General features: G+C 38.5%; 1 protein-coding gene across 1 annotated transcript; it reads left to right on the plus strand.

The window, feature by feature from the left end:
* Window positions 1–14,715: 14,715 nt before the first annotated feature.
* Window positions 14,716–21,529, plus strand: LOC131989022 (uncharacterized). The gene is made up of 6 exons (XM_059354181.1): window positions 14,716–14,761; window positions 14,861–14,901; window positions 18,337–18,640; window positions 20,990–21,097; window positions 21,178–21,209; window positions 21,369–21,529. The coding sequence occupies exons 1-6, from the start codon at window positions 14,716–14,718 to the stop codon at window positions 21,489–21,491; spliced, it is 654 nt and encodes a 217-aa protein (XP_059210164.1). The 3' UTR covers window positions 21,492–21,529.
* Window positions 21,530–25,941: the final 4,412 nt, after the last annotated feature.

The raw sequence follows: 25,941 nt of genomic DNA on the forward strand, positions 1-25,941 counted from the left end.
GTGCACAAAAGGAACCCAGAATGTGTACATTGTACAATAGTTTAATTGGGCAATAAAAGTATATATATATATATATATATATATATATATATATATATATATATATATTCTCACTATACTGCACTTTCAAAAAAAAAAAAGTAATTGTGCACAAAAATGAGATTGTTGAATTTCATTGTTGTGCAAAAATAATTATTTTTGGTAAGTCTCTTTATTTCAATATGTATTTGTATCTTCCAAATATACTTAAATGAGATTTTTAAATGAACTAAAATAAAGGTTTTGAATGCCTAAATATAATTTTTGCCGTTTTTTAATGTGCCCCTCTGATTAAACACTGTCCCCTGCTTGGCCCCCACAGTAAAAATGGTCTAGAACCACCACTGCTCCAGGTACCAACCAGTTTAAACCAGAAATAAGGGGCTGTAAGATCTGGGAGTTGTCAGACATAGAGGCGTTTGAATTTTGAATATATACGAGCATAGATTGTATCCTTTTAAGGTTAAAAAGTAGATATAACAGTGTTCACGAGAGCGTGCTCTATAGGTGGAGCCATAAGCTGAAACATTTGAATTAAATAACCTTACACACAGAGAGAAAATTCAGAGAGAACACGGGCTCCATTGGAGGGACACCTTTTTTCCGCAGCCTTGAAATTGACAAAGTTCTCCTCCGCTGTACCTCGGCAGTGTATTCTGATGATTGATAATAAAGAAAAGTAAAAGGAACTTCGACTTGATCTTTAATCCACTTTTCTCACTCAGAGAGGTAGTAAATTTACACTACACAAAACTGCATCAGTGTTATTGTGTATTTAAAGTTCTCTAATTGACAAGTTCTGACGTCTCTTCTGTTTGTTTCAGGCTGGATCTCTGTCTCAGGTTCTGAGTCTCAGACTGTGGAGGTCCAGGCTGGTGAAGGAGTCACTCTGACTTGCTCCAACACGTCCAGATATGACAGTCCGACATTCTGGTTCAGACTGGTCCAGGGAACTAAGCCTGTCTGTATCTCTGCTATGGTAAACTCCAAGAGTAGTGTGAACTACTGTGTTAGAATTAAAGATGGAAGTTATGAAATGAGTTCCACTGTCGTGTAATTTGCTGGTCCAAGTTGTAGGTGAAATAGCTCATAAATCAGTCTTTAAAGGAGTCCAATTGGAAAAAATTACTTCTCTATCTTTAACAGTTATTCAAAAGCCCAGTTGGAAAACAGCTCAAAAAAACTCTCTAACAGGTCTCAAAAATCTTCAAGCAGGAGTCCAAGATGTTGTGACAACACTTTATTATCGATAAAAAGTGGAGAGAACAAATATAATACACACAAGGTGCAGTCCATAAGCTCTCTAACTCGAAATGAAACTTACATGAGGTTTTATAGAGAATTCACACACATATGTCCATCCTATCATACATATTCATTATGACCTTTCCACCAATAAAATTTGTTGATTCTTTAGATTTCTCCTCCTAGGGGCTGCTCCAAACGTCATTTTATTCAGTTAATATCCGCCCCCCTAGGTGCAGGTGGCATTACCTCATCTCCTGGCAGTGAGACACCAATATGTTTAGGGGTTGAAAATACTCAACATAAGTGGCATTACCTTATCACTATGATTTTGAGTCATTAGTAGGTTCCCACAGAGCCTTTCTATGTTTTTATTTCTCACTCATCCTCTGCTACTTGTTTTTAGCACTGTTGGTCATGCACAGAGCCTTTTTTATTTTTTTTATTTCTCACTCATTATCTGCTACTTGTTTTTAGCACTGTTAATGCTGCTTCTTGCCCAGCTGGGTAACCTTGCTCTTATCAGCTCTCCAGGACAAGCACTCTAATAAGCATCTCTGGCGAAAGATCACAGGTGTTTTTTCTGGCACAAACTTAACATTCTTATCTAGGCCTTATTTTACTTCTCCTGTCTTCCAGTACTTCTCCACATCTTAGTTAAATCTTTGCAGCATTTTGATTATACATATAACATCATATAGATCACTCAGGTTTACATTATTTAATCACAATTTGTCATACAAATAGCTACGTAGTCCCTCGAGAGAGCCTCATAAAGAGATACTAGCTAGCTCCCACCACATTATTTACTCTACACCACCTTTAAATCCAACGATGATCAAATGAGAACCGACATCTCCACCGTCTTTCTCACATTCAAAAAAGTGAATTCATCGGACTCTGGACTGTATTTCTGTGGATTTAGTAAAGGTGGAATTCACACTTTCTGTGTGAAACGTTTAAAGGTTAAAGGTAAGATCAGTCTCTTCTGTAGTAATAATAGTCTTAAAATAACATCCTTTATGCAACACAGTTGATTTTATAGTTCTGATTAAATGAGAGACTTTATCTTTTATTTATTTTATTTTAAGGCAGCGATGAGTCAGGTGATGACATGGAAAAAAATGTAAATGTAAGGTTCTCATAAAGATTTCTCATTGCACAGTGTTAGAAAAATTGCATGAGGAAACCTTGAAAATTGATAATCTGTCACCAACAGAAAAAACCTCACCATTTTTCTGCGCAGTTCGTTGATGGGGAAATGAAGAGCTGGAGACGTCCAAGTTCTCAGTTTAACAAAAGTTTTATTACAATACGTCAAAAAATGTGCACTTTACAGAGATCTCCGGGTTCAAAACTCATGTCCCTGAATACAAACAGACGTGTTTCAGTTCGTGAAGTCTGACCCACGACTCTCTCCCTGAACCCATTAAAATACTAACATTTGTTTTCAAAACATGCTGGTCGATTTCCTCCAGGAAGTTCCGCCCTCCTCACTTGCCGATTCGCCAGTCCCAATTAACACAACGGCACGTCATGCCAGCTGGGCATACGATCTTGCTGCCCTGGACAAGGCCATCCTGGCCTCTTCTCCAGAACATTCAACAAAAAACCTCCTGTCTTGTTTTGTCTTCCAAAGATAGTACGTCTACAGAGCCAAAGGATTTTTACTGTCTCACATAGATTCTAAAAGTCTAAAAAATATGAAACAGACAATGAAATACATGTAGTCAAAGTTTCTAAACCAAAATTAACACACAAACATAATCATTGTATCAAAATCATATTGTCTGACTTAATATAAATGCATAGAGATATTACACTCAAGGTTTGACCTTTGACCTGCGTCACTCACAGAGACAGAGAACAGAGACAGACAACAGAGGAGCAGAAATCAAGCATAAAATCATTTACCAATATAGAAAATAATCAATTATTTTAACAACAGGTTATCAGGTGCTTGAAGGCAAAACAGTTAAATTCAGTTTGTTTAAGTGTAAATTTTTTCGGGTTTTTAAGCCTCCGAAGGTAAATGATTTAAATGATTTTCATTTGGTGGCTATTGTTCATTATTCACTATTCGTCATTTATGCTTGTACATTTAATAAAGTATATTTTTTATGACTGTCTTCTAACAACACAGACAACAATCTGACTGTTTAAACATTCACGAAACGTGACAATATTGCAAATACGTTCCGTGTGTGTGTGTGTGTGTGTGTGTATGTGTGTCTGTTCGTTTTGCTTTTATTTTATTTTATTTAATACTTCCATTTTTGGCTCTGTTTCAGTCAACAATAAATATATATGTTGTACTTACTCCTGCTCGTTGACTTCAACAACACTTTTGAAGTTTTATGTGTTTATAAATTAATATTGGCTAACTATTAATATTAGTATCCACCCTTGAGAACTGTGTGACTTTATTGTGGGAGATAAAATCACGTCAAGTCACCACATTAAGACTGTAAATCCTCTTTAACAGAATGTGGCTTCTGATGACCTGAACTACGCAGCAGTGACATTTCGAACAGCGAAGCCAAAAAGAAGAGAGCTGGAGCCAAATGTTATTTATGCTGCCACCAGATAGACTCAGGAGGCACCTGGAACTGATGCTGCATCAGATTAAATATTTAATTTCATATTTAATAGGCTTTTGTATGGCTTGCTTGTGATAAAAATATAATAAAGATCTGATGTTTATTCATTTGTAAGTGTCTTACTTGCCATATTTTATATAAATATAAGTGTGTGAGGTACACATTCGTTGTTTGACAGGAAGAGACAGCACGCTGTGGTCTGAGCACGAGGTTTCTACATTTATCATCTGAAAAGAAGAAGTAGATACTGGCTGGTCCAAAAATAAAATAAAACTTGAAAACTGCACTGAGCTCTGAAGAGGCCCCTTCATAATGAATGCTCCTCTAGGTTCTGAAGACTAACTTGAAGCCAGTTAACGTTGTCATGTAGCAGCAGCTTTACATTAAAGGCAGCGTTACTGGAGCACAGTTCATTTGTGGACCTTGCCGAGCGGCAGTCACACGCACCATGAAGAAGTTCATCTTGATAACAGCTTTACTTCTCTGCAGCCTCAGTAAGTCCTGACACTGAATTACACAAAACTGCATCAGTCTTATTGTATGTTTAAAGTTCTCTAATTGAAAAGTTCTGACGTCTCTGCTGTTTGTTTCAGGCTGGATCTCTGTCTCAGGTTCTGAGTCTCAGACTGTGGAGGTCCAGGCTGGTGATGATGTCACTCTGACTTGCTCCAACACGTCCAGATATGACAGTCCGACAAACTGGTTCAGACTGGTCCAGGGAACTAAGCCCGTCTGTATCTCTGCTATGGTAAACTCCAAGGGTAGTGTTAACTACTGTGATGGATTTAAAGATGGAAACTTTGTAATGAGAACCAACATCTCCACTGTCTTTCTCACAATCAATCAAGTGAATTCATCGGACTCTGGACTGTATTTCTGTGGATTTTATGAAGGTGGAATTCACACTTTCTGTGTGACACGTTTAAACGTTAAAGGTAAAAACAGTCTGTTTTTAATCTAAAAAAGATTTAATAATTGTCTTAAAACAACATCCTTCATGCAACAAAGTAGATTTTATCATTTTTGATTAAATGAGAGACTTTGTCCTTATTTATTTCTTCAAAAGCTAGCAATTAGCCACATGTTTACATGGAAAACGACTGTAAAAGTAAGATTCTTGTAAAGATTTCTCATTGCACAGGTTATCAGATGCTTGAAGGCAAAACAGTTCAACTCAGTTTATTTCAGTGTAATATTTGTCTCCGAAGGTAAATGATTTAAATGTTTTTCATTTTGTGGTCATTCTTCAGTCATTTATGCTTGTACATTTAATAAAGTATATTTTTTATCATTGTCTTCTAACAACACAGACAACAATCTGACAATCTGTAAATACGTCCAAATGAAGTGAAGACTAATTTAACCTTTTTTTTTTATTAAAAGACAGCACTGAGCAACATGATGACGGGGAAAACAAGCATAACAGTAAGATTCTATAAGATCTGCCATTGTTCATATTATCAGATGTTTGAATGTAATTTTAGTCTGTAAAGGTAAAACACAGAATAACTTGATGATCTTTCTTGTTGAAGAGTCTGACAGAATCACACAGCTGACGAGTCCCATCCTGGCCGCTCTGACTGCTTTACTTGTACTTGTCATCATTGGTCTGGTTGTTAAAGTCAGGAAGCTTCAGACAGGTACTTTACATGAAAACATTTAGTTTACCAAAGACAGTGACTAATTAACTGACACAATGTTTTGTTGTGTCACTTAGAGATTAAAGAAGAACAGAGTCCAGAGCACGGAAAGGTGAATATGGTTTTGTTTGTTTGGTTGCTTAATTTTAGTTTCATTTTCTTTAGGTTATTGTTGTTTTGGCTCTGTTTCAGTCGACTTATTGGTAATAAATCCCAATTGATGAAAATAAAATTATATATATTTCCACTCACTCCTGCTTGTTGACTTCCACAACACTTTTAAAGTTTTATTTGCTCTTTATATTGGGTGGCACTGCCACAGGGCTGATAAGTAACAAGAACCTGCAGTAGGCCTGCAGCAATACTAGAATTATATTTATGGTACTTTAGAAACAGAGGAACTTTGGTGTCTCCTTCCTACAGTTTGTACATGAAAGACACCAAGTTTATTTTTTTTATTAATTATAAATATGAAAGACCTTTCCTTTAGAAAAAAACACACATTAAATGCAGTTTTATTGAAAAACATAGTTAATTTATGTATTTATGAATTAATTTTGGCCACCTATCAATATTTGTGTCACCCATCAAGAACTGTGTGGCTATATTGTGGGAAATAAAATCATGTCAAGTCACCACATTAAGACTGTAAAATGCTTTTATTTTATTTTATAGTTCAATTTTGGGCTCTTTTTCAGTCGACTTTTTGGTTATCAATACCAATTAATGAAAATAAATATATATTTTGCACTTACTCCTGCTCGTTGACTTCAACAACACTTTTAAAGTTTTATGTATTTTTAAATTAATATTGGCCACATATCAATATTAGTATCCACCCTTGAGAACTGTGTGACTATATTGTGGGAAATAAAATCATGTCAAGTCACCACATTAAGACTGTAAATCCTCTTTAACAGAATGCGGCCTCTGATGACCTGAACTACGCAGCAGTGACATTTCGAACAGCGAAGCCAAAAAGAAGAGAGCTGGAGCCAAATGTTATTTATGCTGCCACCAGATAGACTCAGGAGGCACCTGGAACTAATGCTGCATCAGATTAATATGCTTTGGAGCTTTTCTATGGCTTGCTTGTGAGAGGATTATAATAAAGACCTGATGTTCATTTATTTGCATCTCAGCATTTCCTTTCCGTCACTCTTTTTTATAGGAAAAATAGATGTTTGATGTTTGAAAGAGGAGGCATATGGGGTACACACCCCTTGTTTGACAGGATGAAACAGCAAAGTGTGGTCTGAGCAAGGTATCTAGAAATAATCTGAAAAGAGGAAGTGCATACTGGTTGAGTAAATTCACACCCTCCAGAGCTGTACAGAGGATGAAAGAAATCAGACAAAAGGTCAAAATAAAAATAAAAAAACAACTCCAGAAGCACACTGAGCTCTGGGAGTTGTCTCTTCAAATGTGTTTTTACCAGGGCCTAAACGGAAATCTGTTAAAGGAGAACAAAGTGCCAGAATGGTAAATTATACCGGAAAAGGACCAGAAAGACTAACTGGGGATTTCCACCGGACGCGTTACAGCAGCAGCACGTCTCCACAGCGTTTTTGCTGCGTCTGTCAATTCACACCGGGCGCGTTACAGCAGCAGCACGTCAGTTTAGCGAGCCGGCCGTATACACACGAGATCACGCGATAATCCTGACCATACGGGAGACCGCAAGCTCCCGTGATAAACTTTAAACTCTATTTCTACAGTCTATGGATAAACTGTGTGTATAAAGTAAACAACAACAACAAAAACCAACTTACTTTGCTTCTCTGAGGTGAAAGATATGTTGATCTGACCATCTATCCTTATAAAAACAATATGTTATGTCATAAATGATTGTATGATGTTCCACTTCAACAATCAGTCTCTTGTCTTCCGTGTCGCCGATCCTCTGAGACCCTTTGATTGATTGATTGCCGATCTGGTGCCCCGGTCATAACATAACGTTGATGTGAAGTAGTTTTAGGCTGCATGAACTGCGTATTGTGTTTTATTTTGAAAGGGGCGGAAGTGTTTTACGCTGATTCTGAGTCGGACTTCCTGTCTGGTGCGATCTGCTCTGTTGAGATTCACGTGATTTGGCAGCATCTCGCGGAGAAATAGAAGTCCTACCTAATGCTCGCGTAGAGACGCTGACGCGACGCTGCAGTAACGTTACGCTACGCGCCCGGTGGAAATGCTCTCATTGATTAGAGTGTTACCTATTTGCAACGTCATACGCAACGCTGACGTTACGCTGCAGTACACGCCCGGTGGAAATCAGGCTTAACGCCTGGATTCCACTGGATGTGTAACGGCTGCAGATCCGTCGTCGGAGCCGTTACGCACCCATTATAATCAATGTGTGAGATTCCACCGACTGCAGATCCGCTGTCCACGAGGTCGGCCGGCTTGTTAACGAGCCGGCCGACCTCGTTAGCGCTCGTTAAGACGGAGTCGCTGGATTTGTCTCCAGTCATTAACGAGGAGATGTTGATTATCTTCCAGTTATATCAATTGATTAGGCGTGAATTCGCAGATCTTGTGCGTCCTCGGGACTCTGCTGTCCGCAACAGACGGATCCAGTGGGTGTTGACGGACTGCGTACGCAGCCGTTGCGGACGGACCACTTTCGGAGTCGTTACGCATCCAGTGGAATCCATTCATGAGAACAGAATGGTTCCCAGGTAGTTGTTGCTCTTAGTATGCTGATATTATCCTTATGTCACAGCTCAGCTCCACACTCTCATGCTCATTCCTGAAGTTCTCACTCTCCCAGTCATTTTTTCAGTTTTTTCCAGATTGTTCATTGCATTCATGCTTGACTTTCCTGGCTTGCTTTTTGGACTGATTTCCTGTGGTCAACCCTGCCCCTCCCTGAGTCTCTGACTCTCCTGCTTCGTCCATTCCCCAGTATATATGCCTCAGCCTTTCGCCACCAACCAAGATTTTGCCTCTGCTCCACCTAGTTTCTGTCTGCCTGTTCCTGTGGTTGTGTGGCGTTTCCCTGCCTCGACGACACCGAGGAAGTTCACCTGTGTGCTTTGTTCTGCTTGTTCCTGGAAACCACGTCGAAATCTGTCTACACACCTGCTTCATCGGTAGCTACGCTCCCGCCCCTGCATTTCAGGGTACATCAGGGTATGCCATACTGTGCTAGTGGAAATAAAGAATATGGTGGCCTTAAGAGCTCACAGCGCTGCAACTAAAGACAACTAAACTAAACACATGCAAATACACAAAACACAAGCAAATTGAGAAAACATCTTCATCAATTTGACAACACAAGCGCAGCATTTAGAAAATGTGCTGCAAAGACCACAACACAACAGAAGTGTTTCCAGAGGACACTTAAAAGTGATGCACATGTCTGGACATGCATGTGATATTACCAAGTTATTTTAAGATAATGATAATTTCGCATTATAACATTATAACATTATAACATTATAACGTTAAAATCAAAACGTTATTTCATGATAATGATATTCTCATGTCATAACGTGATATATAGCGTTAGCCCGCTAGCGTTAGCCCGCCAGTCCGTATCACTCACATTGCAGTTAAACAAATCAAATAAATGAATGATACACGTTGTAGTTGGTCTCTCTCAACGGCACCGAGTTGGTCTTGATCTTGCTAGCCCGCTAACGCTAGCATGCTATCGATCAGCTGTCAACATTAGCACGCTATGATCGTTGTAACATAGAAATTATCATTATCTTGAAATAACGTGATAATATCACATGCGTGTCCAGACATGTGCATCACTTTTAAGTGTCCTCTGGAAACACTTCTGTTGTGTTGTGGTCTTTGCAGCACGTTTTCTAAATGCTTTGCTTTGAGCTCTCAGGGCCACTGTACAAAGACTTTTTTTAAACAATCAAAATCTGAGAAAAAAATATCACCCCTAAGTCATTTGTGATTAAAGAAAGAGTTAGTGAAGCATTAACACCTATAGGCTATTTGGAAGGTCAGACCACCTCACTAGTTATTTCCATCTGGACTCAATGTGCAACTAGATATAAAGCAGTTTCTCAATTCTTGTCATAAGCATGTTGACTAGTATCTAACATTTGTTGCATTTGTTGCTGTGTGCTGTTAAATGTAATGTAAAAATCAGTACAGAAACTATTATAAACATTATTTCAACTCCTGAGCTGTCTGATGACTGGCATCATTTAATGCCCGGGTGATTTAGAAATGATGTCATTTGGCTTTTTATGTTATTTTTACTCATTATTTAAATTGTTATTTAATTATATTGTAACTAACAGTGGTTGTACATTTTATCAGCTCTGAAAGTTTGGCTTTTTGCTCAAGAATCTTTATTAGTGAATACAATTTTGTCATAATTGAACATTCCCCCCTCCATTGCTTGTGTTGTTTACCATAACTGCATTTTTCTTATAATGTATATATGTATCTATATTTCACCGTGACTTATAACTTCAGTTTATAATATCAGTATTATAGCATTCATCATTAACATGCTATATTTCATGTTGTCATATAGTCAGAGGGAAAAAAACATACATCGTCTTTGTTGCTATTGTAGGATAAAAGATATATTCGGATTGGCTGAGTTTCTAAATTATGAACCTATGGTCAGGGTTACTTCAGTTCAAATTCGGGATAGTATCAGACAGAAGATATGTGGAATGGTTCAGCTCAGGCCTTGGCCGTAATGAGAAGAGGAGGACAGAGAGATGAGATGCAGAATAGGCCCCAGCAAACAACACACACACACACACACACATACATTTTGAAAGGTCAAGGAGACGGCAAATCTCCAGATGCACAGTTAAGGGTGGCAACCGAAAAGCATCACACAAAAAATTAACCAATTGCGTTAAAAAGCCCACCCAATGGACGGGGTTAGCCAAACCCAAGAAGAGATGTGTAAAATTTGTAATGACTCTGTCTTGTGATACCATGGAGATCACATTGCAGAGCCAGCGCTGAGCATTGCATTTGGCTCAGGCGGCAATCTCCGTGCCTGAGCATGGAGGCCAACAGGAAGTGCATAAAGCCTGCAATTCACCGAAAATTCCAGTAGGGGGTGCTAAGTTTGGCTGCAAAAGAAATCTGCCCATTCATTTCAGTGCTAAATTTGAAAACTTCTCACTTGATTTATTACCTCAGAAAAAAATTTCAGGGACAACATTATGGTCTCAATCGCTAGTAAAAAATCTTCTTCAAGACAATTTGATGTCAATAGTTCTAATAATGGCCCCATTTAGAAGAAAATAGAAGATAAAGAATCGTATGATTTGGGGCGTTTCTAGCTTTGATTGACAGGTCACTAACAAGGCGAGCCGTCAATGCGTATCCATGGAAAAGTGTCAATAAAGTTATATATAACGTTATATAGATAGAAAAGAGGACGTTTACCGATTTGGTCTCATAACTTTGACCCTTTCACATTGTATTTTAATTTAATGACAGTTTATTTGAACGTTTTGTTCAGTAAAAATGTCTTGTTCAGCGTTTGGTTGGACTAACAGACGCTCCAAGGAGTCGCTGCTCAGTTTTCTGAGGTAAGAAAGATACGTTTTGTTTTTGTTTTTTGCTAGCCAAAACTAACATCCCAGATAATGCTCCAATTAATGCTAACATGAATTAGCAGCGGCTTCTCTCAGTCGGGTTGCCGGTAGAGAGGCGTGTAGTCAGTGTCGTCAGATCCCTCGCGCTCCTCCACAGTCCAATTATGGTCTGCTCCGCGTATCGGAAACAAGATGGCGACGCAAGATGGCGACGAGTATAACGCTGAACTCGAGGCTTCCAACGGGCAGTCCACAAACCAATGGGTGACGTCACGGTGACTACGTCCATTATTTATATACAGTCTATGATTTGGCTATTATTCTTTCAATAAATTGTTAACTTTATTCATTTGTTCTGAGTGTTTTGTAAGACCAAGTTTAGAAAAAAACCCGGGTGAGCGTGGGAGGCTTTAAGAGCTCCCTGCTCTAACACTATAAATGTATGTGTTTCTGAGTATTATAGCCCCTTTTGTCACTCCCTCTTTATTTGTATTATACTTTTGATTCAATCATTTGTCACACAATAAATTATGACATGTTGTGAATTGAATATAAAGTAAATATATAGATTGTACACTGTTTTGCTAATCTGACAGATGCATAAACTACAGCAGTAGGCTAAAAAACAAAAACAATGAACAGATGATGCAGCTGTGCTGCACATCATGTTTAACTGACGAAACTTTAAATGACGGCTCTGTCATTCACACGAGGACGCTCGCGGGTAAAAACGACAAAATATTTTATCGGAAGTGCCTTTCGTTTAGACGGTGACGGCGTTTTGGGGGCTTAAAGACGCAAAAATCTGAAACCACCTTCCAAAGTGGAAAAGTTAAATCCGCTCCACCGTAGCGTGTCCGTCTACACTGACAAGACGCAAAACTCTGCTCAGATCTGCTCACGTCACGTATGTGGTTACGTCACATACATGCTCCAGTAAAGGAAAATAAACAAACGTGGGATTATTTCCATGCGTCGGACCTTCAAGCTGCTCTGGCAGCTCTAATAAACTTACAGGAGTCTTTCCACCAAATGTACAGGATATGTACAGATAGTATTAGTGAACAGAGAAGGATCTGTAAAAACGTCTATCACATTTTGGATGCACCGATTCGTCGGAGGCGAGCCAGACGGCTGTAAACGAGACCTGGGAGATCTAGTGATGGTGGATAACTTTGTGGAAGGAGTAGCTGATGAAAATGTGTGGCGTGAAAACTTCTGCATGCCAAAAGATGCTCTTATGGCTTTAAGTGATGCCGCCTGGCTGCATACAATCGAATTTCACACACTTTTGCGTCACCGTATGCAGCAGATTTCCTCCCGAAAATGCTCGTCTAAACGAGGAATAAAAAGTGAAGACGCGACGCCACTTTTGCGTCTTCTGTTGAGACCGTCCTCGTGTGAACGGGGCCTAAGTTAGAAGTCTGTTTCCTTGAGTCCTCAACAGTGTTGAAGTCAATTTGTCAGAAATAGTTAATGTGTTCGAGAGAGAGAGAGAGAGAGGAGTAAATGACTCAACCACTACACTGAAGATAAGACAGTCTATAGGACTTTTTTTTATTTTTTTTTATTAATCTGGCTGTTATGTTCCCAGTTATCTAGGGCTAGGGAGTAACCTTTGATGTTACAATAACCCAGGGTAAAAAGGAAAAACCAGGTAAACAGAGCAAAATAAAATGATTTATTAATACAAGAAAGTAAATACAACACAATCTTAAAACTATCTACTGAACAGAAAGCGACAAATTCTAAATTGAGCCCTTTTAACTAAACACTAAACACACACTAAATAGAAAACACTAACTGGAGTCTCCTCAAAAAACCACTACTGCATATTTTTTTCACAAGCACCGTACACAGATTTATAAACCAACACAAACAGCTCACGACTGGCAAGTGGCCCACTGGCCGGTCTGCTTGGGCCTCCACTCTATTTAACCCTCACACCCTTTAACTAGCAAGTGAGCACAGGTGCTTCTGAGCAGTCACTGCAACCTGGAGGTCGTCTCTAAGGCTGCGTTCAGACTGCAGGCGAATCTGATTCAAATCAGATTCCTGCTCAAATCCGATTTTTAGGGCTGACTGTCCACACTGTTTTTAGCAAGTGTCCAAATCGGATATGGCTCTGTTCAGACTGGGCCACATTATTGACTGACCTGACAGGTTGCCATAGTAACGGCGTCAGAGCGTCTGACGTCGTCAGACGTCATATAATTGCGACAGCGACAAGAACAACAACAAACATGATGGAGGCAGGTCACCTCAGTATATTGGCCTTATCACTGTCCAGTAGAGGTGCAGAACATCTCAGACGCACCAGGGAAGAAACCGGGCAGATGGACGCCCCCGTCGGGCCCATATGAGTCGGGCGCGGCTGCCGGTGGACACCTTGTCTCCGCGCTACCGGAGCTATGCCGCGTAGAGTGACATCACGGACAGTCAAAACCGATCTGAGTGTTTGGAGCGGTTCAGACTGAGACGCATCTGTCCAAATGCGATTTGAAACTACCTCCAGAAGGTGGTTTCGATCCGGTTCGCAAAAATCGGATTTCATGTGATTTGTGACTGGTCAGACTTCAAAAGAGCCATCCAGTTCCAATCTGGATGGGCTAAAAATCGAATTTTGGCTGGCAGTCTGAACGAGGCCTAAAGGAGACAAAGAAAAACACACACAATCCAAAACACAAACCACTCCAGATGTAACACTGGCACTGAAAAAAAAATGCAAATGCATGCATATCCCAGGCTGTGAAGAGAAATACCATTTGCATTTAGTACACAGAAAACAAGAAACGAAAAGTAACACACGAGAATAACTGTCTTGCTGTTGTATGCCTCTGTCAATCAGGCAAATTGCAATTGGCATCCCTGTCTGTCCAGACTCACATGGATAATAATGGTGGTTTACATTTGGATGTTGCTTCAACACTAAATCTGGATGCTTTACACATGACTTCAACCCGGCAGCATCACTTCATAGACATTTTGGCCAAAAATTGTCATGTTTGGAATTTCTTGAATACAAAACGTATTTTGTGATGTCACACTGACCATGACCTTTGACCTCCTAAATCTAATCAGGGTATAATCTGGGATATATTTCTCTCAAGGAAAAAATTTCAGATAGTGAGAGAGTGCTGCAGTGTGACTGCAGAATAATGCGTGAGGTCATAAAGATGAGAGTTTATTATCTGAGAGGACACAACAATGATCCCTCTGAATCTGATCACTACATGATAAAGTGAAGTAATGCAGTTTGAATGCTCTGCCACCTGCAGGCAGTGAATGTTATTTACTTTGTGTGAGTGTCGCTTACTTACACTTGTTGATCTTATTCTAAGCATTATATTTAAACGCCAGCTGTGAGATGATTGTGGTCAATCAGGGGTTGACTGCTGTTCCAGTGGTCGAGGCTAATAAAGGTTAAGTGTGTCTTTTATATTGGATGAGGGAATTTGACTGTCTTATTAACTAGATTAACATATTCTGAGAATGACGTAATGTAACAGTTTACAGTCTGCATCAACTTTTTTGTTTTCCTGAAAGCATGTGGTCAGTCTAAACTTAGAAAAGAGCCCGCCTCTTTACATTAAAGGCAGCGTTACTGCAGCACAGTTCATTTGTGGACCTTGCAGAGCGGCAGTCACACGCACCATGAAGAAGTTCATCTTGATAACAGCTTTACTTCTCTGCAGCCTCAGTAAGTCCTGACACTGAATTACACAAAACTGCATCAGTCTTATTGTATGTTTAAAGTTCTCTAATTGAAAAGTTCTGACGTCTCTGCTGTTTGTTTCAGGCTGGATCTCTGTCTCAGGTTCTGAGTCTCAGACTGTGGAGGTCCAGGCTGGTGAAGGAGTCACTCTGACTTGCTCCATCACGTCCAAACATAACAGTCCGACATTCTGGTTCAGACTGGTCCAGGGAACTAAGCCCGTCTGTATCTCTGCTATGGTAAACTCCAAGGGTAGTGTGAACTACTGTGATGGATTTAAAGTTGGAAACTTTGTAATGAGTTCCAACATCTCCACTGTCTTTCTCACAATCAATCAAGTGAATTCATCGGACTCTGGACTGTATTTCTGTGGATTTTATGAAGATGGAATTCACACTTTCAGTGTGACACTTTTAAAGGTTAAAGGTAAGATCAGTCTCTTCTGTAGTAATAATAGTCTTAAAACAACATCCTTTATGCAGCAAAGTAGATTTTATAATTTTTTTAAATTAGAGACTTTATCTTTTATTTCTTTAACAGGCAGCAATGAGTCAGGTGATGACACGGCAAATTACTGTAACTGTAAGATGCTCCTAAAGATTTCTCATTGCACAGGTTAAGGAAAAACAGTTGAACTCAGTTTATTTCAGTGTAATTTTGTCAGGTTTTTAAGTCTCCGAAGGTAAATGATTTAAATGTTACACGTAACAAAGTCGTGTTTTTCTTGCGGTGGCCATTCTTCAGTCATTTATGCTTGTACATTTAATAAAGTATATTTATTTTGTATTATTTCTTTAACAGGCATGGGAATCGAGTTTGATTTAATAATCATGCTGATTTTTCTGAGTGGGATCCTGGGAGCTATCACTGTTGTCCTTGTTAGTGTCATCATTGGTCTGGCTGTTAGAGTCAGGAAGCTTCAGACAGGTACCTCCCTGGAACTACTGGATATCTGATTTTATATTTATACATTCTGCATTAGTGTGTCACAGTGATTAAATGAACTGATCAGACGTATCGTCTCTTTCATTCAGCTGCCAACGAAGAACAGAACCAACCTGATTATGAGGTGAAACAGCTTTTATGTTTTCATACTTTCAAAGGTGGTAAATTGTTTTTTAAAACTATTTGACATGTCTTTACCCTTTACAGAATGACTGTGATGTCCTGAAAGACGCAGAACTGAGGGCGATGCGGAACAGGAAGACCGCATCATAAAGAGAAGTGGAGACTCATGTAGTTTATACTGCCCGGAGATAAACACAGAGGAACTGATGACTTTATCATATTAATCTGCAGCTAAAATTAAATACTCACATTATTATGCTTATATGAGACACACCCTGATTCTGCATTTGTAATTTGTTTTTGCAAAACATCTTAACTGTGATGTCAATGTGTTGCAAACCTGAATTAAAAAATATACTTTCAAAAGATCAGCATTTGCATTTATGTAGATTTATGACACCTACATGCCCATTTTTGCACTTTGCACAGTGGTGACAAACAGCTCTGTGTACGTCAGGGAGATATCTGTATCTGTATCTTTACACATATGACACATTGAAATACTATTTCTTCTTAAGCATCAAAGTGTGAAAAGCTGCTTGAAGCAGTGTGACACGTTTACGTCCACATTTGAAGCCAAACACTCTGCAGGTTGCACACTTCAACACAAACAATGGAGGGATGATGCAGCTGTGCTCCACATCATATTTAACTGACACCACTTTAAAATGAGGCGAGGACGTCTTATTTAGTTAAAAGCCTATTTCCTTGACTCCTCCTACAACAGTGTTGATGTTTGTTTGTCAGAAGTAGTTCATGGGCGCGAGAGAGAGAGAGACAGAGAGAGAGAGAGAGAGAGGGAGAAAGAGAGAGAGAGAGGGAGAAAGAGAGTAATTGACTCAAACACTACACTGTAGATAACAAAGTCTATACAAACTTTTTTTCATTAATCTAGCACTGCACATATATACAAATGCATGCACATATCCCAGGCTGTGAGGAAAATATAAATGTTTGTGTGGGGTTTTCAGTGGTATTATGTCACCAACCTGGCATTTAAAGGGTTAAGATACTGAAAATAAATTAATATTTGGTCATTATGGTCTCTAGCCAATTTCACATCCATGTCTTTCCAGACTCAAATGAAGCCATGACAGTACATAATCCTTTTGAAGCTTCAAATTCCAAAAATTGGATCATCATTTCATCCTACTATTTTTTTCAGTCAAGTTGCAGTTTACATCAGTGTCTGTCCAGACTCACATGGATAATAATAATAATGCTTCACATTTGGATGTTGCTTCAAATAAGCTTTCAAACTTGAAAATTTGGATACTTTACACATAACTGCAACCCGGCAGCATCATTTCATAGCCCAAAACGTATTTTGTGATGTCACGCTGACCATGACCTTTGACCTCCCAAATCTCATCAAGGTAAATGGGATATATTTCTCTCAGGGAAAAAAACTTTATTATAAATGAACTTCTAGTAACTGAGAGAGTGCTGCAGTGTGACTGACGATGCGCGAGGTCATAAAGATGAGAGTTTATTATCTGAGAGGACACAACAATGATCCCTCTGAATCTGATCACTACATGATAAAGTGAAGTAATGCAGTTTGAATGCTCTGCCACCTGCAGGCAGTGAATGTTATTTACTTTGTGTGAGTGTCACTTAGTGGTTTGTTTTTAAAAAAGTTATTTATATGACTAAAGAATCTTTGTTTTATCATTATCTCTAGTAGATATACAATAATAGAAAAATGAATGTAGGCTGTGTGTTTAAGTTTAAAGCCAGTAGGGACACTTCTGAGGCCTGCGTCAGAAATCCAGCTTGATCCAGATGTTGTGTATGCTGCCACCAGATAGACTCAGGACACATCTGGAACTGCAGCTCAGAGTGGAACTGATGCTTTATCATATTAGACTGCTTGTTGGGGTTTTATTTTTGTGCCAGACACAAGGACTTACCACCAATGTCAAAAAATAAAATGTTATTAATTATATACATTTTATATAATTGGATAACATCTGAAATTAAAGTTTTTCATAACTTGACCACAGATAATACTCAATCCTAATGGTGAGATAGAGTATCTTAAAATTGTAGAATAAAACATGGTTCTGGTTCAACATAACTGTTCCTGTAATCTTTACAGCTATTAACTTGTAACCCTGTACGTGACAGCATTCATAATGTGAGTGTGAGCAGACGGAAAACCAAAGAGCAGCCCGCCTCTTTATATTGAGAGCACTCTTACTGGAGCACAGTTCAGTTACAGACACTGAAGTGGTTGAATCGTTTTGAACACACAATGATGAACTTCACTTTGATAACAGCTTTGCTCTGTTCCTTCAGTAAGTACACTTTTTCCATACGACAATTGTTAGTTTTGCTTCAGTACAGTAATCTGTCAGAGCTAAAACCTATTACAGGTTTATTAATAGTATAATCTACACGCATTGTGTTGAATTGCAGGTTAAGGAAAAAATATGTTGTTTGTTTCAGGTTTGATCTCTGTCTGTGTTTGTGAGTTCCACACTGTGGAGGTTCAGCCTGGTGAAGACGTCACACTGATGTGCTCCAACTTTACTGGTACTGTCGCTTACACATTCTGGTACAGACTGACCGACAGATCCAACATCAGCTGTATCTCCTCTATGACGACCGCTGACAGTAATGCTTTTTTCTACGATGGATTTCGAAATGGCAAATTTAACATGACGTCCAACATCACTACCCTCTTTCTCACGATTCAACAAGTGGATTTATCTGACTCTGGACTGTACATCTGTGGATTATACATAGATAGAAAGCCAGTTATTGACAGTGCAACATATTTAAAGGTTCAAGGTAAGATTGCTGTAAAGTTTCAAGAAACAGATGTGAGACCTGTGGTGTAATACTGTAAATAATAATAATAATAATTAATAAATAAATAAACAAGCTATTATATGTATTATTAGTGTATATACTGATGCTTTGTTGTGGCCCTCTGCATGTGATACTGATGCACAAGACAGGGGAGGTGGTTGGGTCAAACAAACCCCACATTCTGACCCAGGGTGTTTGTGTCCCATATGAAATATAAAGAGTCTATGCTTACACTTGTCTTTTGAATGCGACTTGTCGTTAGATGCACCAGATTGTAACTCAGCTTGTGTCCACATCAGGTGTCCACACTTGAAACCTCAATGCAACCTGCCTTATCGGATAAATTCTTCTAGGTACAAGAGATAATCGTATTTTATTTAGTTTATTTTGTAATGTTGACAGAACCAGGGAGAGACATACTTTGTTAAAAGAGACCAATGGAGAAGAGTGATTAATGTCGGCACTGCTGTGGAGTTTAGTTTGCTCTTGTGTCCGTGCAAGACAAAAGCATTTTTAGGAATTTATTGCAAGTAAAGTACAGTGTTTAGGAATTTTCTCTTCTTTTGCTTGTGGATATTTCCTCCTATGCACCTGTCTCCAAATTTTTGTATTTTGAATAGCCTTATATTATACAGGTGCATCTCAATAAATTAGAATATCATAGAAAAGTTTATTTATGTCAGTAATTCAATTCAAAAAAGTGGAGATAACACATTATATAGATCCATTACACACAGAATGAAACATTTCATGTCTTAATTTATTTAATTTCTTCTATTTATAATGATTATGGCTTACATTTAATGAAGACCTAAACTTCAGTGTCTCAAAAAAAAAATAATATTACAAAAGACCAATTTTAAAAATGTTTAATATTGAAATGTTGGCCTCTGAAAAGTATGTCCATCTATATGCATTCAATACTTGGTTGGGGCTATTTGACTTGAATTACTAATGGACTTTTCCATCATATTCTAATGTATTGAGATTAGGGATGGGTACCGAATTCGGTACTTTTATAGGTACCGACCGAATTCCGTCGGTACTACCGAGTACAGATTCATGTAAAATCAAACGGTACCATGTTTCGGTACCTAAACGGCGTTACCTTTAAAGTGATCATTGATTTTAACCTGTTTTCATTTCACGTCTTTGATTAACAAGCGTGCTGACGATCGCACTATTTTTTTATTTTTTTTATTTACCTCCTCGTCTGGTCCTGTCTGCTCACCGCGGCCACTAGCTGCTGCCCTCTTTCAACCCGGTGCAGAGACGAACAGCCCGGCTCTAGGCCTGCTAGCCGCCAGCTGCTATCTCTCCAATGTCTCTACCTTGACCTTCGTCTGCCTCCAGATTGGACCTTCCTTACTCCGTTTGCTCTCTCCATTCTTCTGTAGACCAGTCATTAGCAGCTAACAGCTAGCTGCTGCATCTCTGGTCCTCCGCTAATACTCTGCTCTTCAACTCAGGAATATTACCTGCCACTTTACTCCAAACTGCCTCGCTGAAATTAAATCCTTCAGACTCCTGCGTCATCCTCGATATGTGTACAGAGCAGCCCGACTCAACTTTGTTTATTCCAACCATGCCATGCCAATACTCACAGGTCAGACAGTGCTCCGCCGCACAGCTACGACGTCATCACAACAAATCACACCTGCACTTGCAACCTTTTTTTTTTTTTTTTTCTCCGTGCACTTGCCACCTGAGAGCGCTCCTCTGCATTCTTTGATAACACTGCAACCTTCATGTTACAATAAAACAATAAAGCACTGCTCATCCTGGATTTTATATTGTTTTGATATATTTTTTAAAGTTTATATTTTGAGAAATAAATATGTTAAATTGAAAAAAATAGATTTTATTATTAAACAAATTAACATTTATTACCACATAAACAAGCGCAAAAGTACCGAAAATTGGTACCGTTGAGTACCGGTACCGATTCCCAGTTACCGGGTATCGGTACCGTATCGGTTCAAATGTGAAAGGTACCCATCCCTAATTGAGATGCACCTGTACTGTTGTCAGGATTTATTCATTTCTAAAGATTTTTTACAGTGTTTTTTTCTGTTCTTATGGCCCCTTGTCAGTAATATAATATATATTCCCTGTGTGTTCATATCACAGACTGAGGGTCTCACTAGTTGGGATAAGAATGTGTTTGTTTGTTTTATTTTAGTGTCTCCTTTCTCCCATAAAATGTAAGTTATTATGGCATTATGACACGGGTGTGCTGTTCAAGCTTCCAACAAATGATTATGTCAGATTTTCATCCACAAGACACAAAAGACTGACTAGATATTCTAATGTATTCTAATTCTGCAGAAAATCCTCATGGAAATACAAGCCTGAGTGTGATCCTGGGCGCTGTGACTGTTTTCCTCATCATCGTTGTCTCTGCTGTGGCTGTCAAAATCAGCAAATGTCAGACAGGTAAAGCACTTTTCTCAATCAGGTGAAAAAATCCAGGATTTCCTGTTCGGCAAATTACCGATACTGTTTCTATTTTTCAGCTGATAATGAACAGAATCCACAACAGAGTGAGGTGAATATAATGTTTTAACATGGATTCATTTTCTTCTTTTATGTCTTATATGGTTTAAATATGCTGGAATCAGTTAGGTTATTTATCAGAGAATGGTTTGATTTCTTTTAACCAGATCATCTGTTTCAAATGTGTGACTGCAGTTACTTTTATTCACAGAATTTTTGCTCTGATGACCTGAAAGATGCAGCACTGACTTCATGTCCAACAGCAATAAGAAACAGGAAGCCTGCATCGGAGAGGGAAGTGGAAACACGTGTTGTTTATACTGCCCGCAGATAGACGCAAGGACCTCATTAAGTTCACAACATTGTGTCAAGGACAACATTGCAAATTTTAAATATTTGATGTAGTTTGGATTGAAAAATGTTGTATCTGGCTGATCCATATATAGTATTTGACTTAAAAGTGACATTACTTATCTTAACCTAAGCTGTCTCTCATACGGACTCTAGACAATTTCAGAAAAATCAAGCCTGGACACTGTGAGTTGCCCTTTTCACACGTGGAGATTTTCAGACACATACTCACCTGCTGGAAAGAGTCAGTTTCAGAAAGGTGGACTGTGACTTGGACTTAAGTCGACTCAAGCCAATGTTTTAATGACGTGCAACTTGACTTGGACTTACTACAAAATCAAACTTTGTAATTTGAAGACTGATTCGAATCAGCAAGTTTTCTTGAGGGCGGATGTTAGCTAACGATAGTCAGATACAATCTACTCTCCCACAGCACTGTAGCTAGCTAACATTAGCCTGATAATGATTGACCAATCATCCTAATCGATAGAATAAAACCTAGAGACAGAGCGCCACGCGTCATACTATGAAGGCCACATCGAACGGGGGAGAAACAAACTATCGCTCTCTACTGACTGAGAAAAATTTTTAAAAGCTGTAAAATAAATAAATAAATAAATAAGGTACTATCAACAAGTTAAAGAACCCAGAACTAAGTATTTAAAATCTGACAACCAAAAAAAAATGAGCTTTTGAGAGGGCAAAAGTGCATATTAGCTTACATTAGCTTGCTAACATTAGCTTGCTAACACATGGCTAACATTAGCTTGCTAACAGCCAACCAGCCAACTTGTCCTTTCTGGTAGACATAGAGCGCTAAAATAATCATATGATGTGCTTAAATCTAATAGTTTTAGCTAGAAACAGAAATTTTGTTAGCATTTCAGCCCATGGTTGTCTGAAAGTTAACATTAAATACACAGAGTTTCAGGGGGAGAAACAAACTGTCGCTCTCTATTGACTTTGTTTTAAAGGAGAGAAAAAACAGAAAAATGGTTTTAAAAAAAAGCTGTAGGAAAAAAAAGTATTACCAACAAGTTAAAGAACCCAGAACTAAGTTTTTAAAATCTGACAACCAAAAAAATGAGCTTTTAAGAGGACAAAAGTGGATATTAGCTAACATTAGCTTGCTAACATAATAGCTAATATTAGCTTGCTAACAGTCAACTTGTCCTTTCTGGTAGACATAGAGTGCTAAAAAAAATTATATGATGCACTTATATCTAATAGTTTAGCTAGAAACAGACATTTTGTTAGTGTTTCAGCCCATGGTTGTTTAAAAGTTACCATTAAATATGAGTTTCAGGATCATAGTTTTCCTCGTAAATGCTGATGTCTCAAGTCTGTGTTTGTCTGTATCTACTTTTATCCTCTTAAAGGTTTGTTTTTCTCAGTTTTGCAGTTTATAAAAACTTAGCTCTGGGTTCTATAACTTGTTGGTAGTATATTTTACCACACAGCAGCATTTGACCATTTTTCTGTTTTTGTTAGCGGAGGAAATGTCAAAGAGGCACGTCTTTCAATGCAATGGAGAGAGATGGATTGTTTCCCCTAGAATTGTAAGACATTGTTACCTTGCATTTCTGCAAACCACGGACACATTGAAACCAAATCACAAAGTTACATTTTGCAATGTAGATTTCATTTTAAAATATTCGCATGTAATTAAGTGCTGTATTAAATGGAGATTATCTGTTGAATAACTATGTTTTTTTTGTGGCTTGACTTGGGACTTTGACTCAACTTGACTCAACATGACCTGTAGCCGATCTTGGGACGTGCTTGAAACTACGACTAAATTACTTCAGATTCAGTGAATGGTGCAGGAGGCAGAACATGAAGCTAAAACCATGCTCAGTTGTAAATTTGTGTTTTTCCACTTTTCATGGGGAATTAAAGAGCTTTTATTTTACCATCACACAAAGTCCTCTCTCCCACATAGCTCTATAGCTTCACAGCAAAGCATAACTTCAGGCCCAGACAAACAGTACTGCGGTCAACTAGATGCATGCAGACAGCAAAGTGATGAGAAGGTGAGATTTATCAGTTTCAGTTTTCACCTTCAGCCGTGAATTGATGAAAGTAGGTCAGAAATAAGTGCAGATAAATTCACCAGAATGCAGAAAATGAAGTGTTTAACACCCAAACTTTTCTGGTGGAGGGACCCCCCCCCCCTCCCCCTTTAATGATCCTGTTTGATTGAGCCAAAACGACCAGTGTCTGCAGCAGTGTGGAGTGAGATGCACATGACTTGTTTGACAGGAAGAGACGTCACAGTGTGGTCTGAGCACAACTGAGGTGAAAACCATGAGGTCTGTTAACTCTGAGCTCTGTCAGAATAAAGCCTGAAATGAAACCATGAATACCGGCTCACCCTCTTCTGTCATTGTTCCTATCGTTACCAATCATACCGCTGTGGTGAAAACAGTGCTGCCTGTGTCAATATCAGTCAAAGCTTGGCCTGCAGCTGTCTGCATCATAACCACACACACACACACCAAAGGCCTTCATGTTCCCAGAGAATAAAAGACTTCATATAGTGAAGACATTTGGTGTCACTGCATCTCTCATCACACTTTACAAACTCACACTTTCTTGTAAAAAAAAATGTTTTTTAAAAGATGCTTGTTGCAAAGGTGACACTTGCATACTCTGCTGAAGGCTGAACATGTTTAATGCACGACAGATCCGTTCGACGATCTGTAATGTGCATGCTGAAATACTATGCCTTGCAAACACTTATCCATTAACTGTCTTTGGCCAGGTAAGATTTAAATTGCTTTTACTCATACAATAATTTAATCAGATGCTAATGAGTGTACAGCAAAGATCATGACAGTTTGGACTTTTTTTAATTACTCTAGTAGGTTTGCTACTATTGATCAATGACATGAGCTTAGGTTCAGTTTAATTGTGTAGCAGTTTATAATATACCAGATGGAATGCAGATTTGATAGTATATTTAGGAAAACTATGGAAATTACAATTCATATATATACAAATGCTACGATGATTAAATAACTACAGCACATTAACATTCATTTTACGGTTATTTTTAAATTTACTGACTGACATTACTAACTTTACTGACTATTGACTGGTATCATTTTCAGAGGCTTGTTTCAGCATCAGATCCAATCACATGTTGTATTTTAGATGAAAGCTTTTCAGAGCATGACTCCAGAAAATCCTTGTTTCTGAATGAGGAGTCACCTCATACTGTATAATAGGATATCAAAAACATAGTTCCTTCAGGTTAACTCTTGATCAAGGAATGAAAGTAATGCAATCCTCACATATGAGACTTTGCTAATCATGAGTAAGATGGACTTTAATGTAAAACTAATAAATGTATGTCAATATAACTAGAGCTACTGATTTTGCCTGTGATAAGAGAACATGGCAGATGTATAAAAATATAGGAAATAGTCACAGAGACATCACACATTGTTTGTTTGGTTGTTGTTTTTTTGTTTTGTTTTGGGGGGGGGGGGGGGTTAAGTCTTGAGACAAGAGCATTGTGGCTGTCACCATCGCCATATTGTTTTCTTGCATCCATCGCATGCTCAGAACAGATCGGGAGTTGTTATGACATGATATCATCAGCTAAAGCTAACGCTAGCTTGTTGAGCAAGGGGCAATTATCATTCAAAATGAGCAGCTGATTCTTTAGTTTAGAGTGTCTTCTAGTCCCACCGAACAATGAACAGGGCATTTTTATGAGGCCAAACTGTCTTCGGTGAAAACACCAAAAACGCCCTTAGCATACACTGCTTTATTATCTATTCTTACTCTAAAGGTGACCATAATTTATCAAATAAACATCATACTGTATTGAAGAAGACTTAAAACTAGCGATTGAGACCATTAACTCATTATAAGAATGTTTACTGAGGTAATCAATCAGTTTTTTATTTTTCTTCCTTCAAACTGACTTCTTTTTGCAGCCACTTCTACAATAGCTCCCCTTTTCAGGCCTGGGGGCCGCTTGGTACATAACAACATTAAGACTCTCTGAAACGTCCTGATGTGGAAAATACACAAATAATCAGCACAGAACCACAACTATATTATAATAAATATATCAAGACACTTTTTAGTGTTTTATCACTATGGCTCAACATAATGCAGACAGTAAAGTTAAATCTCTATGGAGTGATACATGATACATCAGGCTAGTGAGTGCATCAAACATCATTTAAAACATCTGAAAAAGACGTTCCTGTATGAAGTACCCAGATATAAAAATTACACAACTATTTTGCATGTTATTAACTTGTTACCTCTACTACCATTTACGTGACAGCATTCATAATGTGAGTGTGAGCAGCCGGAAAACCAAAGAGCAGCCCGCCTCTTTACATTGAGAGCACTCTTACTGGAGCACAGTTCAGTTACAGACACTGAAGTGGTTGTATCGTATTGAACACACA

Source organism: Centropristis striata, chromosome 17 (assembly GCF_030273125.1).
Source record: "Centropristis striata isolate RG_2023a ecotype Rhode Island chromosome 17, C.striata_1.0, whole genome shotgun sequence".
Taxonomy (NCBI): domain Eukaryota; kingdom Metazoa; phylum Chordata; class Actinopteri; order Perciformes; family Serranidae; genus Centropristis; species Centropristis striata.